The sequence below is a fragment of the Equus quagga genome, chromosome 15 (assembly GCF_021613505.1).
Source record: "Equus quagga isolate Etosha38 chromosome 15, UCLA_HA_Equagga_1.0, whole genome shotgun sequence".
Taxonomy (NCBI): Eukaryota; Metazoa; Chordata; class Mammalia; order Perissodactyla; family Equidae; genus Equus; species Equus quagga.
This window is the reverse complement of record NC_060281.1, coordinates 50,825,589-50,838,802: the sequence shown is the minus strand read 5'-3', so window position 1 is coordinate 50,838,802 and position 13,214 is coordinate 50,825,589. Positions and strand designations below refer to the sequence as shown.

Below are 13,214 nucleotides of genomic sequence, written 5' to 3'. Positions count from 1 at the left end.
TCCATCCATAGAATTCTTATTTCCTGTTCCATGCTGCTACTACCATCAGGAAACTGCTATCCTAAAATGTTTAGCTGTGATGAGAAATGAGACTTCAGTTGCCCTGTAGATGCTTTGTCTCTTGGGACTGGACAACTGAGTTTTAGAAAGGTTCTGATGCATTTATAGGATGTGTTAGCCAGAAGGAATGTCTTCTTTTCTCTTTCTCTTTAAACAGCTCTGAGCAGCGGGTCCCCTGTTCCACTTCTTACCACAGCCCTGGTTTGCACTCGGGTGATGGTGTCACAAAAGCAGGACCTCTGGGCCTTCCGGAAATAAGACAAGTGCCAACTGTTGTGATTGAATGTGATGACAATAAAGAAAATGTGCCTCATGAATCAGACTACGAAGACTCTTCTTGCCTGTACACGAGAGAAGAGGAGGAGGAGGAAGAGGACGAGGATGACGACAGCTCATTGTATACCAGTGCGTGCATCCCAGGTCTTCACCGAGGTGGGAGGGGTGTGGCTTATGGAAAGAGAGCTGACTGAGCTGCCCAACACTTTCAGTTCTAATCCGGGGTCTGGTGTCAACTGGCCCTGGGTCATAGGGTAGCTCAGTTAACCTCTTGGGGCCTCAGTTTCTTCACCAGTAAAATGAAAGGGTAAATGTTCTTTATGCATCCTCATAGCTCTAAAAATTGCAACACCATGCTACCACCTCCTACTTCTTAGATGACTCTTTCTTTCTTTGATTTCTTCCCTTGGGATGCAACAACTTTCCCTCAAAGAAAAAAAGGCAGGGACCCCTAAAATTCAATTTCAGGCTGCAAAATACTCAGACATACTAACCACTGTGTATGCAACAAATTCATTTTTAAGCATATCTCAACAACTTTAGAAGACCTGAATTTAAATTTTTTTAATTGAGGTCGCATTGGTTTATAACATTATGTAAATTTCAGATGTACATCATTATATTTTGACTTCTATATCATCTGCATCATGTTCACCACCAAAAGTCGAGTTTCCATCTGTCACCATAGATGTGTGCCCCTTTACTCCTTTCAGCCTCCACCCACCCCTTCCCCTCTGGTAACCACTAATCTGTTCTCCTTATCTGTTTGTCTGCTTATTTAGCTTCCACATATAAGTGAAATCATAGGATACTTGTCTTTCTCTGTCTGACTTATTTCATTAAGCATAATAGCCTCAAGGTCCATCCACATTGTTGCAAATGGCACAATTTCATGTTTTTTATGGCTGAGTAGTATTCCATTGTGTATATATACCATATCTTCTTTATCCATTCATCTATTGATGGGCACTTGGGTTGCTTCCACGTCTTGACTATTGTGAATAATGCTGCAATGAACATAGAGGTGCATACATCTTTTCGAATTAGTGTTTTCATGTTCTTTGGATAAATATCCAGAAGTGGAATAGATCATATGGTATTTCTATTTTTAACTGTTTTGAGAAATCTTTATACTGTTTTCCATAATTACACCAGTTTGCATTCCCACCAACAGCATAGGAGAGTTCTCTTTTCTCCACACCCTCTCCAAGACTTATTTCTTGTCATTTTAATAATAGCCATTTTGATGAGTGTGAGGTAATATCTTGTTGTAGTTGTGATTTGCATTTCCCTAATAGTTAGTGATGGTGAACTTCTTTTCATGTGCCTGTTGGCCATCTGTATATCTTCTTTGGAAAAACATCCATTCATGTCCTCTGCCCGTTTTTTGATCAGGTTGTTTGTTTTTTTTGTTGAGTTGTATGAATTCCTTATATATTTTGGAAATTAACCCCTTATCAGATATATGATTTGCACATATTTTCTTGTTTAAGGCCTTTAAATGGGCTAAGAGAGAAGAAATGAAGAAAGCAAAGTTCAAAATCTATCATTCTGGCCATGAACAATAAATAAATTTTAGTTAAGTCTTTATAGACTGATATTTGGTCAACTTTTTAATTAATGAATTTATATAATAGCAACCTTTTACTATGTATAAACTGTGTGCCTGACAACTTGCTAAGATTTTCTTCTCTCATCTACATCTTACAACACCCAGTGGCACAGACTCTATTGCCCCATGTTATGGATAAGGGAAGAAAGTGGAGAGTAGGTGACTTGCCCAGAGCCTCACATCTATAAAGTGGCAGCGCTGGGATGTGATGCTGGCTGTGTCTCATTGCAAAGCCCATGTTCTTAAAACCAGTGGGGGAAGAAAGAAGACAAGCAGTATAAAACAAACCCCAAATCCAAAGAAGGAATCCAGCAAACTTGCTGCTTCCCAGTCTCTTCCTCTTGCTTTACTTACCAGACTTCAGAGACCCAGCTCAATTCGAGCCGGTCAGAGTACTGGTGACCCATGAAATGATCACAGTAATGTTAAGGAGAGAACCACGGAGGGGCAGCCAAAGGTCGAAATGATTCACGAGTGGAAGGAGCAGCTGCTTAGCCTCTGCTCGCCGTTTCCTGCCAGAGCATTGAATGTTTTATACTACAGTCTCTCAACCTCGGCATTATTGACATTCTGGACCAGATAATTCTTTGTCGTGGGAGCTGTCCTGTGCATTATAGGATGGCTAGGAGCATCCTTGGCCTCTACCTACTAGATGCCAGAAGCAGTCTCCCCGCCAAACCCCAGTTTTGACAACCAAAAATGAGAACCATGGATTTATTCCAGATGGGAGGCAGCCCTGCCCTGGCTGCTCAGAACTTCTTATGTTAAGAAGAAAAAACAATCCCAGAATATTACCTATTTCAGTGACCTCAATTCCATTCCAAACTGACCCCACTCCGTCTGCTCAACTTTATTTTCCTTTACATATGCCCAGCTCCACTGGAGCTCATCTCTTTTGTTTCCTGTGATTACCTGGCTTATTCGTCATCTGTGAGCTTTCCCGCCTGAAGATGTCCACTGGCTTGCTGCCTGTTCACATCTCATCTATCCTGCAGGTGCCAGCTCCTCCTCCTCTGTGAAACTTCCCATTCTTACTACAGGCCTCTGTCCTCTCTCTCCCCTTTGCATTCTGTTGCACTCCACAGTCTGTCTTTCCCTCCTTTGCAATGTTGCCTGCATGCTGGGAGTTCTTGGAGAGCAGAGATGCAATCACAGGCTCCCCATGTGCTCCTACTTGCCCAACACACTATTAGGCATGTAGAACATGTTGATTGCAGGAACTCCATCAAAGTGGCCTTTGAGGCCTTAACCACTCTCAGATGTTGAGCCCATGGTGTCTGTCTTCCTGCCTTTTACCTTGTGGGCCACGGTTGGCCCTGTGGGAGGCTGGGCAGGTTTGTGTCAGCATTAACTGAAACTTGTTTCTCCCTTCTGCAGGCTCCCTTGCCATGAAGGTGTGCAGAAAGGACTCCTTAGCCATCAAACTCAGCAACAGGCCCTCCAAGCGAGAGCTAGAAGAAAAGAACATCCTCCCCAGGCAGACAGATGAAGAGAGACTGGAGCTGAGGCAGCAGATTGGCAGCAAGCTCACCAGGTAGGACAGCAGACCCACCAGCTCTGTGGGTTTTAGGAGAAGAATTCAGTCTCAATCCCCACATCAGTCCTGAGTGTCTCTTGAAGAGGTTACTGCAGAAAAAGTCAATGGAAAACATCCCATTTTCTTTTCCAGGGTTGCTTCTATAGTCCTTTTCCCTTCACTCATCCAAATCTTGCAAATTTTACTTGGTTAAAAGTTCAGGGAGAAGCTGAGCGGCAGGTTTCCAGGGAGAATAACCATCTGTGGAAAGATCACCACCATCCAGGAGAATTGATGACCTGGATACATAGGAGTTGTCGTTTGATGAAGCACAAAGCAATCAAATAAATGCCCTTTCTGCTATATTATACAACCAGAAGAGATCACTGGCTGTTAGTGGTGCCTCATTGCTGAACTGTGACTTCTCTTGAGTGATTGCTCTTGTGTATGGACATTATAGACGGTCATAGCAGTATGTTATATTAATATGTTAACACCTATGTGTGTATTTGTAATGTAGGCCATGTTCATATGGTATTAGCTAACATTCGTGGAGCACTTAGTATTTGCCAGGCATTCTTCTAAACATTTTACATGTGTTAAATCATTTACTCTTTGAGCTGCCCTATGAAATGGACCTTTTTCTGCCCATTTTACAGATGAGAACACCAGACGCAGAGAACTTTAGTTACCTGCGTAATGTCACATGCAATGGCCCCAGAGGGCTCCCTGTCTATAACAGTACTTATCACATGAGCCCTTCCTTGGTCCCAGGCACAGTGCTAAGGGCTTGATGCAACGTGTAATCGTCTCCAGGGTTTCATCCTGACTCTCCCTCTTACTAGCTCTATAGCCTTGAGTAAGTCACTTATTTTCTTTGCCTATGTTTCTGCGTTTGTAAAATGGGGAATGGTAAGAACAAACAATATAAGTAAAGCCTTTGAGACAGTGCCTGGCCCGTAGTAACCATGCAGTTAGCTGCTGCTGTTATTCCGTTTTCTCTACCTGACAACCCCGTCAAGCAGCATTCATTGTCATCTTCTAAGTACAGGAGAGGAAACTGGTGCATAAACAGGTTACAGCTGCAGCGACATCATCCAACAGTGCGCTGGTGTTCTGCCCTCCCGCCGGCCTCATTTCGTTACTTAAGGGCAGCTTCTTTCTCGTCATTGATTGGTTTACTTGTAGAGGAGGTTGTTTTAATGGTGCAGGGCTGTGTAAAATGGCCAACACTGATGGATGATTTGGCCTTGTGTTATGCACTCTTTAGAGTCACAGAATGAAAATATCTAACCACCTGCCACACACTCATACTCGTTGACTGCGGTAACATGTCCACACTTTGGTCATCCAGATCTCTCTCCATCCCTCAGTGATAGTTCTCACAGCACTCCGGAGAGCCTGTCCCTTGTTGGAGAGCCGGATTGTTAAACGTTCTTCCTTCTATTGAACTGAAATCTCTGTCCATGCAACTCCCACCCATTGGTCTTATTCTCTTCTCTCTGCAGCTACACACAGCCTCTCCCTCTTGACATGCTTGCTTTAGGGTACTTGGAGACAATGATCCTGGCCTCCCCAAGTCTCCTCTCCTGGACTATGTATAGCCAGGTCATATCTCTGGGGGTGGGTGGGGTGGGTGGATACAGTTCTGGTCTGCTTCCTGACCAGCTTGTTCAATTTTACACCTAATACAAACAGGGCTATCCTTTGAGGGGCTAAGAAAGAGAAGGAGCACATCCTTGACCCCAGCCCCTCTGCACCCGTCTCCTACCTCCTTAGTGTGGGCATCCTTTATTGTAGTTCTTTCCCCTCACTTCCCATTCACCCGGCTCTGCTAGAGTACAGCAGAGCCCCAGGTATGTGGGGAAAATGGAAGATTTCTCTGCAGATGTCAGTGAGATGCCAGCACATCTGGCTGACCAGAGGGGCATCTTCTGTGGAGAGAATGAGAAAGATGGGAGATACAAAAAGCAGATGAGTTTGGTTGGCCCACATGTGTGCTGCCGGCCACTCTGCTTGTCCACTGTAGAGCCGTTCCACCTGGAGGTAACTGACAGGTAAAAGAGGCCCTTGTTCTTCCAGAACATACTCCCTAAAGAGAAACAGCCCCCAGCTTCTTGTGCCTGAATCCGTATCCATATACCACCGACATGACCGGCTGGCAGTGGTAGTGACAGAACCCAGAGATGGGAAGAGACATAGGTTATCCCTGCATTAGAAGAAGTTCTGTGCATTTGAAGCCTTATCCTTGTAAATCAACCCTTTCCTAACCCTTCCTCTGTACCAACACTTAAATACTGCTTAGAATTCATAAAATCCACTGAAGGATTACCGTAGTGTGCATCCTCTTCCAGCCCTCTTTCACCCTGGCCGGTAGAGGAAGAACACACACTGACTAGAGAGAGAAGGATGGAAGTAGAGAGGGCCGTGTGGGGCATATTCTAGGTGTTGAGCTGGGCTGCATCCTTGCCCTGAATCCACTTTGTCTTTGTTCACTCTTTGAACTGGGAGTTTATATCCTTATAGTAAGATCCGGGGCATCTCTGGCCAGATTACAGGAATTAGGTCTAAAGGAGAGGACATCAGGAGTGTTTAGCAGATTGACAAGGTTGTACAGAGTTCAGCAATCAGGTGGATAGGCCAAATCTGCGTCTCCGGGTCTTCTCTGAGGTAGTGCAGCCACTGATTCACACCCAGGGGGTTTAAGGACTTTTCCCTTTAGAATGAGAACCCAGCTTTGTGCTTCCAGCCACTCACTCACCCTAAAGCCAGGGCGGAGTGAAGGGGAAGTCTGAGAACCAGAAGGTGACGGTGGCAGAGAGAGAATAACCTGAGGTCAGGAGCCTTGGCTTCTACCTCTGGTCTGCAGTTCCCTCCGTAGTCATTTGCCCTCCCTGTGCCTTTATTTCCTAATCCAAGGGGATTAGACTGGGTCATCTGATCGCCATGTGCGAAATGTGAGCTTTATTATCATAAAAAGGAAAAGAATGTAGCAATCTGTTGTAGAGTTTGCATTTCTGAAACCACAGGCCTGCCGCCTTCTTTGGCTATTTGAGGTAGCAAAACTGTGCTGGAAAGCTTAAGCGCTTTGAAAAGCTTGCAGCCAAGTCTGCAGTCCTCATGGAGTAAGCAAGATATAAAACATAATTTTAGCCTGACAGTTTTAATAGCATAAAAAACCCAACAATTCAGCACTTAAAGAATAATTCCAAATTGGGGGTAGGGAGCAGAAACACCAAGTAAAATGATGTCAAGCGTTAAGGCAGAGTTTCTACTTAAGAATGCAAAAATATTAATCTTCCAAAAATATTTTCTCATTGATGCTGTTGGGCAGACTCTCCTGAACCTCAGTCAACAAGGCATCTGGATGTTTTGATGATAAATAACTATTTCAACCAACTGCCATTTGAGAAGTGTGGGCTGCCCTTGAGACATGAACATGATCAACTGGGTGCACCATCGCACTGCTCCTTCCCAATGCAGACTCAGGATGGGTGCACGTAGAACCAAGGGACGAACAAGGCCATCTGCCTGGGTGTGGGGGGAATGAAAATACCAGAACATGTATTTAAGTTTCTTTTATATCATTCTTTTTAGGTTGATTGCTTGTGTCTATCTTCTGATGTGCGTCACCTATCAGTGCAGTAGTATTTGTATGTAATGTAGATAAAGAAATGGCATATGTGGGGATACATGCTTAGATTTTTATTGATAGAGTTCTGAAAAAGCTTAGAGTCCACAGGTCTGAGGGTCCCTTCTCGGGGCTATGTGGGCAGGTCTTTTTATCTCTGGTGACTTCTAGTCCGTGGAAATGTGGAGACCTTAGGGCAATTCCTTACCCACCAGAGCCCCCCCAAATGCAAGCGCATGCTGCTTTCTCTCTGGGTCCCTTCTCGGGCCCTTCAACCTAGGAAGTGGTCAGCCTAACTGTGTGATCTTACTATGAGATTCACTTCTAGTTCCCTTCATTCACCAAGCTTTTTATTCCCCTAAGAAAAATATTTCATGCATATGACTCGAATTTACCACCTCCCCCCCCCAAAAAATCATCATTTAAAAAATTAGACATGGAGCCATGCTTCTCTATGTTCGTAGTTAGGGTGACCTGGCAGGGTGACCTCTTGATCAGCAGTGCCTTCTGGCCCTTCTCCACTTTCCAGCTTGGGGAGTTGATTGGTTAAAGAAGTGAAACCCCCCAAAGGATGGAGCTCAGGACCACTGGTAATGGGGTATTCAGGGACTAAAGAGAAGTTTGACACCTAAATAATGCTTTTGTTTCTGAAACATCCCTTAGAAAGTGAATCATTATGTAAGTTAGCAGGACTACTTATTTTACAAGGAAGGAACTAAGACTCTGAAACTTGACCCGCTCATAGTTCCTCAACAGCCAGTGCACTTAGGCCTCTTCTTGGAGAAGAGCAGCCTTCCAGACCCCGCTGGCCCAGGATCTCTCCAAGTGAGATCCTTTCCTCAGTCCCCTCCAATACCCTCTGTAATGTTTGGAGCAGACAGGGGGAGGAAAGGCCTGGAAACAAAAATAAAACAGAAGGTGCCTTGCAGCGTATGTAGGAGTATGTAATCTAAATTAAGCTCAGGAGTAAATGAGGATTTGGGCAGTCTGCCTCCCTGACACACTTGTTCCCCTAAAATAGCTCTTTACCCTTAAAATATCACCCTCCTACTATGGATGAACTGTCATCATCGTTTTTGCCGTCACAGTTGACCAGAATTTTTTCAGCACCCATCTGAGCTGGAACAGCATAGCCCCCACTTAAAACTGAAAGCATCTCTATGGGGAAGCTCTTGGAAGGCTTGCTTGGTTAGGGAAAGAATCTTTCTCCTTGTAATGTCCTTTTCCTAGACCTGATGTAGCCAGTTATTAAGGCCACTCACCTATGATTCTTCCCAATGATCAAAGGAAGATGCTGGCTTAATTCAAGCTACTTGGAGTATTAGTTTTCTAAAGCTGCCATAACAAGATATCACAAACTGAGTGGTTTACAAACAAAATTTATTGTCTCACAGTTTGGAGTCTGAAGGTCTGAGATCAAGGTGTTGGCAGGGTTGGTTCCTTCTGATAGTGATGAGGGAGAATCTTTTCCCTGGTTCTCTCCTAGCTTCTGGTGGTTTGCTGGCCATCTTTGGTGTTCCTTGGCTTGTAGATGCATCACCCTGATCTCTGCCTTCATCTTCACTTCTCCCTGTGTGTGTCTCTGTGTCCCAATTTCCCCTTTCTATAAGGACACCAGTCATATTGGATCAGGGCCCACCCAATGACCTCATTTTAACTTGATTGCCTTTATAAAGACCCTGTCTCCAAATAAGATCACATTCTGAGGTACCAGGGGTTAGGACTTCAACATATGAGTTTTAGGGAGACACAGTTCAATCCTTAACATTTGGGGAAGTATAAAGTGGCTCTACCTAGAAATGCATGCTGGGCCCAGATAGATATCAAACATGAGTGAAGCAGGCGGTTCCAAGAGTGTTAACAGGGACTGCTGGGAATGGGGGCGAGACTGAAAGTCCACCCCTTATCTGAAAGGGCCATTGCTATTCAGCTTCAGCCCCCTGTCATTTTGCAAAAACGAAGGACCAGTTTATCAGATTTTCTGAAAAAAATATGGATTTTTTAAATCGAAATTCGAAATTTCTGAAACATTATACAGACCAACCAGAATATATTTATGGGCTAAATTCAACCCAAGAACCACATCTCAGCCTGGAGCCCCCTGGTTTTAATCTCTGACCTAGAAGCCACAGTTTTTCCTATCTATGGTATAGTCATAAACTTTATGTCCGTGCACTACACATTTAGTGGATGTGAGACAGAACTATTCTGTGTGTTGTAAATGTAAATATGGGAGTGTGCATGTGTGTGTCTGTAGCAATTTGGAATTAACATCCTGTAGGATCCAAATTAAGATGAATGTAGTTATTTATCTGGATTGATTATTAAAGCAAAGTACCACATTCCTAAAAAGAACTTTTGATCCAGCCCTTTCTGTTTGAGGAATTGAAGTCGGGTGGTCTTTAGAATGTTTACAAATGACTACTGAAGAACACATGAAGTTGGATAAAGAAGTTGGTAGAAATAGTTGTAACTACTTTCTTTTCTTTAATGCCCTGGAGTCTGGGCATCAGAAGGATTTAAGGTGAAAGCACCTGGTGAGTGTTGATCGTTTGAATCTATAAGGCATGAAAAGCACACTAAGCGCCGTGAGATAGAGCTGATGCAGGAGCCTCCCCTGAAAAGTACCAAAACTCCGTCTTCTCTCCTCTTCGCTACTTATCACTGCCATCGCTTAAACATCTGTTGTCTTTGTGGTGGCAGGGAGGTGGTGAATGAGATAGCAAGGTGGAAAATGACAGCCTTATCATCCCCCTGAAACCTAACTTATACTCTCTTATTTAGAATTTAATAATATGCTAGAAAGAAAGAGTATTCTAGATCTGTATTTTATGCTCCTAAGTAGTTCACACTATAGGCAGTATAGGCAGAATATAAAATAATATGTACTGAGGATTATGTGCTGCTTTAAATCATAATACAATGTTCAAGGGAGAAAATTGAAATCCATTTTTTATGCTCGAACCACAGGCCATAAAATATAGTGATCCTGACTTCTAACTGTAGCTTGCACACTGTTTATGGTTTGGAAGAATTGGTGCTATGAGTCTGACACACCAGAGCCTAATTCCAAGGTGGCAAATGGCATCTGCCCCAAAAATCTGAGGACTGATACTAAGTGTGACCTGGCATCTCTGCAGGCTAGGTAATTTCTGCTGCTGCAAAAGCACTTTCTAAAAATAGGAATAACAATCAAAGGCTCTATGAATTTAATTCAGCTTTGACTGACTTAGCGCGCCCTGGACATGCGTCACCGTGAATCACTGGAAAGAAAGAAGGGAAGAAAATAGACTTGAGTGAAGTTTTGGAGTAGCTTCCTTGTAGACCTGGCCCTTGCAGCCTTGCTCCGTCCTCGTCTTCATCCTCATCCTCATCACTTTGGCTGTGGTGTAGCATGGAGTAGAGCCCAGCTTGGAAGGGACCAGAGAAAAATGGAAAGAGGACATTTGTGACTGCTCACTATCACGTCCAAAAGCCTGGATGGGAAGGGCTCAGATGAGTGGACTTTTTCTGTAGATTCTGAGACCTCCCATAAACAAAACTGAAATTAGATAGCAGTCACCACACTGAAGGTGAGTGATGGAACAAGCTAAACCAGAGTGAAAGATGACTTGACCGTAGCTATTGTGTTCTGCAGCATTTGCATGACAAACACGTGGACTCTTCAGGTAGCTCCGCTGCTTTCAGATGATTTGACGTCTCCCATTAACTCTGCACAAAATAGAAAATTCTTTGTAAAAGCCCATCAGAAATGCTGACATCTTTGGAAAGGTGCTGTGTTGAGCTGAGACTACAGCATTACCTGTCTGATGGAAAGTTAAGGGCAACCACATATTCATTGGTTTTTTTTTTTTTTTTAAATAAAAGGTGTGAAAGCTGCCCTAATAAGCTTTGAGTGAGGCATATTGGGAGGAGGTGGAAAAAAACTTCGAAACCACATGTATAGTGGTTCTGGCATTGAAGCATGAGCCACACCCGTCACAGGGACCCACAGCCACTGAACACGTCTCAGAGCCTTGCAGTGAGGTTTGTAGCCTCTTACCCTCTCACCCCAGCCTCCAGCTGTTAAGAAATGCAGTGAGTGGGGCCAGCCCCATGGCCAAATGGTTAAGTTCGCGCTCCGCTTCGGCAGCCCAGGTTGGTTCGGATCCTGGGCGCGGACATGGCACCACTCCTCAAGCCATGCTGAGATGGCATCCCACGTGCCACAACTAGAAGGACCCACAACTAAAAATATACAACTATGTACTGGGGGGCTTTGGGGAGAAAAAGGGAAAAATAAAAAATCTTTAAAAAAAAAAAAAAAGAAATGCAGTGAAGACTGAGTTCTTGACATTCCTGTTGCCAAGACAGAGTTTCTGAGCCCTGGCAGTGTGTGTGTGTGTGTGCATGTGCACATGTGTGTGTGTGTCAGAAGAGGAGTCAGGGCTTGCAAGCCCCACGCTGGATATCCAGGAACAAAGCCCCATCTTGTCAGGCTCTTCCCGGCCTCTATGTTGGTGACTGGCAGCTGTCCCAGCCGCCTGTACATTTCTCAATGATACAGTAAGTGTGGAGGACAAAAGAGCTGCTTTTTGACCCAGCAGGAACAGAATCAATCTCAGTGTTTAAAACTTGCAAAGGTTTAAAAAAAAAAAAAAAAAGTGGCCATCACTGGGGGATAGCGAGTCTTGTTTAGTTTTCTATTTCATAGCTTTCTGAAATGGCTGATTATTCCAGCAGCATTTCAGATTGAGGCCCAGGGGATGGGAAGGACATAGCTATTTCAACTACAGGCTGATCAGAGGATGGGTGAATCTTCCGGCAGCTCTATGACCACATTTTAAGAGCTTCCTCTTAACCCAAAATAGTTAGATAAGGGGAGGCCTTTTAGTTCCCCAGTGATTTTTCTCCTAATTGTTATTGGGATTCTCTGTGATGGTTATTCTTGTTTGTTATTAATCTGAGCAGATGGCAGAAAGAAAGACCCTGTTTCTTGGAATATTTGGCTAAGTAATAGAAGACTCAACCTTTCTATGTTTAGAGACAACCACTCAGGGTGATGGTCCATGACAGAATATTATCTAAGATTTTAGAGCCCTTTGCAGTTGATACAGTACTTTCCCATCAGCACCACAAGCCCGCAAGGTGGCTGCTCTCGGGAATCCTGTCTTGTAGGTGAGGAAACTGAGCTAATAATCTTAGAGATGATAAGCAGCAAAGAGAAACACATCTTCCAAATCTAAGACTTTCCTCTTTCAGGTAAAGATGCTGAGAAAAATGTTGAGTTTGGTTTAATTTTTATGTTGAACAGAATTTCCCTCCCAGGTTCCTGTGCTTGGGTAAGGCTTGTGTAGGATGGTGGAGTTCTACATCGGTGGCTCAGGCTCATGTATACAAATGTCCTCGAGGGAGAGATAAGCCATGAAAGGAAGAGGGAAGAGGAGATTTTTCTCCCATCTTGGAGCTAACTGAGCTTTTTATTGCATTTCAGTAATACTGTCCACAGTAAGTAGGAAGGTCTGAATCACTTGATGCTGAGGTTTGGGTTTCAAGACACTTGTGTCTGATGCAATGTGGGAAGCAACATGGTCCCACAATGTGATCCCTTCGTCAGTGGCATCAGCATCACTTAGGAACTTGTTAAATGCATGTTTTCAGGCCCCACCCAGACTCTGAATCAGAAATTCTGAGGATGGGGTCCAGAAATCTGCATCTTAGCAAGTGTGATTCTCATGTGCACTAAAGTTTGAGAGGCAGTGGTCTGGCAGAAGGAACAATCGAAGACTGTGAGGCTGAACCTTATATTGAAAGCTCCATCCACTATTTCCTAGCTGGGTTCCTATCGAGCCTAGGTTTCCATATCTGTAAGATGGACCTCCCACCAACGTCATCAGGAACACTAGATGAGTAAATCTCATTATTATAGTAGATAGAATAATTATACTAGATAATGAACATAGTTCCTTCCCTCTCATTGTGAATCTGAATGCCATGTTATGCTAGACTCTATTAGTCAGAATAAGTCATGCGAGTTGCCTAAACAGGCATACCCTGAATCCCAATGGTTTAAGGCAGTAAAGGTTTATTTTTCACTGAAGTAAAGCCTAGTGTGCGGATCAGATGGCCTCTACCCATCA

At 43.9% G+C, this 13,214-nt stretch overlaps 1 protein-coding gene across 6 annotated transcripts in view; it reads left to right on the top strand.

Moving 5' to 3' along the window:
- PHACTR1 (phosphatase and actin regulator 1) overlaps nt 1-13,214 on the top strand; it is a 287,803-nt gene that overhangs the window by 236,240 nt on the left and 38,349 nt on the right. For all 6 annotated transcript variants that reach the window (XM_046640771.1, XM_046640770.1, XM_046640772.1 and 3 more), the window contains 2 exons: nt 218-465; nt 3,326-3,482. In XM_046640771.1, the coding sequence (XP_046496727.1) occupies nt 218-465; nt 3,326-3,482 (405 nt within the window). The remainder of the gene's footprint in view (nt 1-217; nt 466-3,325; nt 3,483-13,214) is intronic.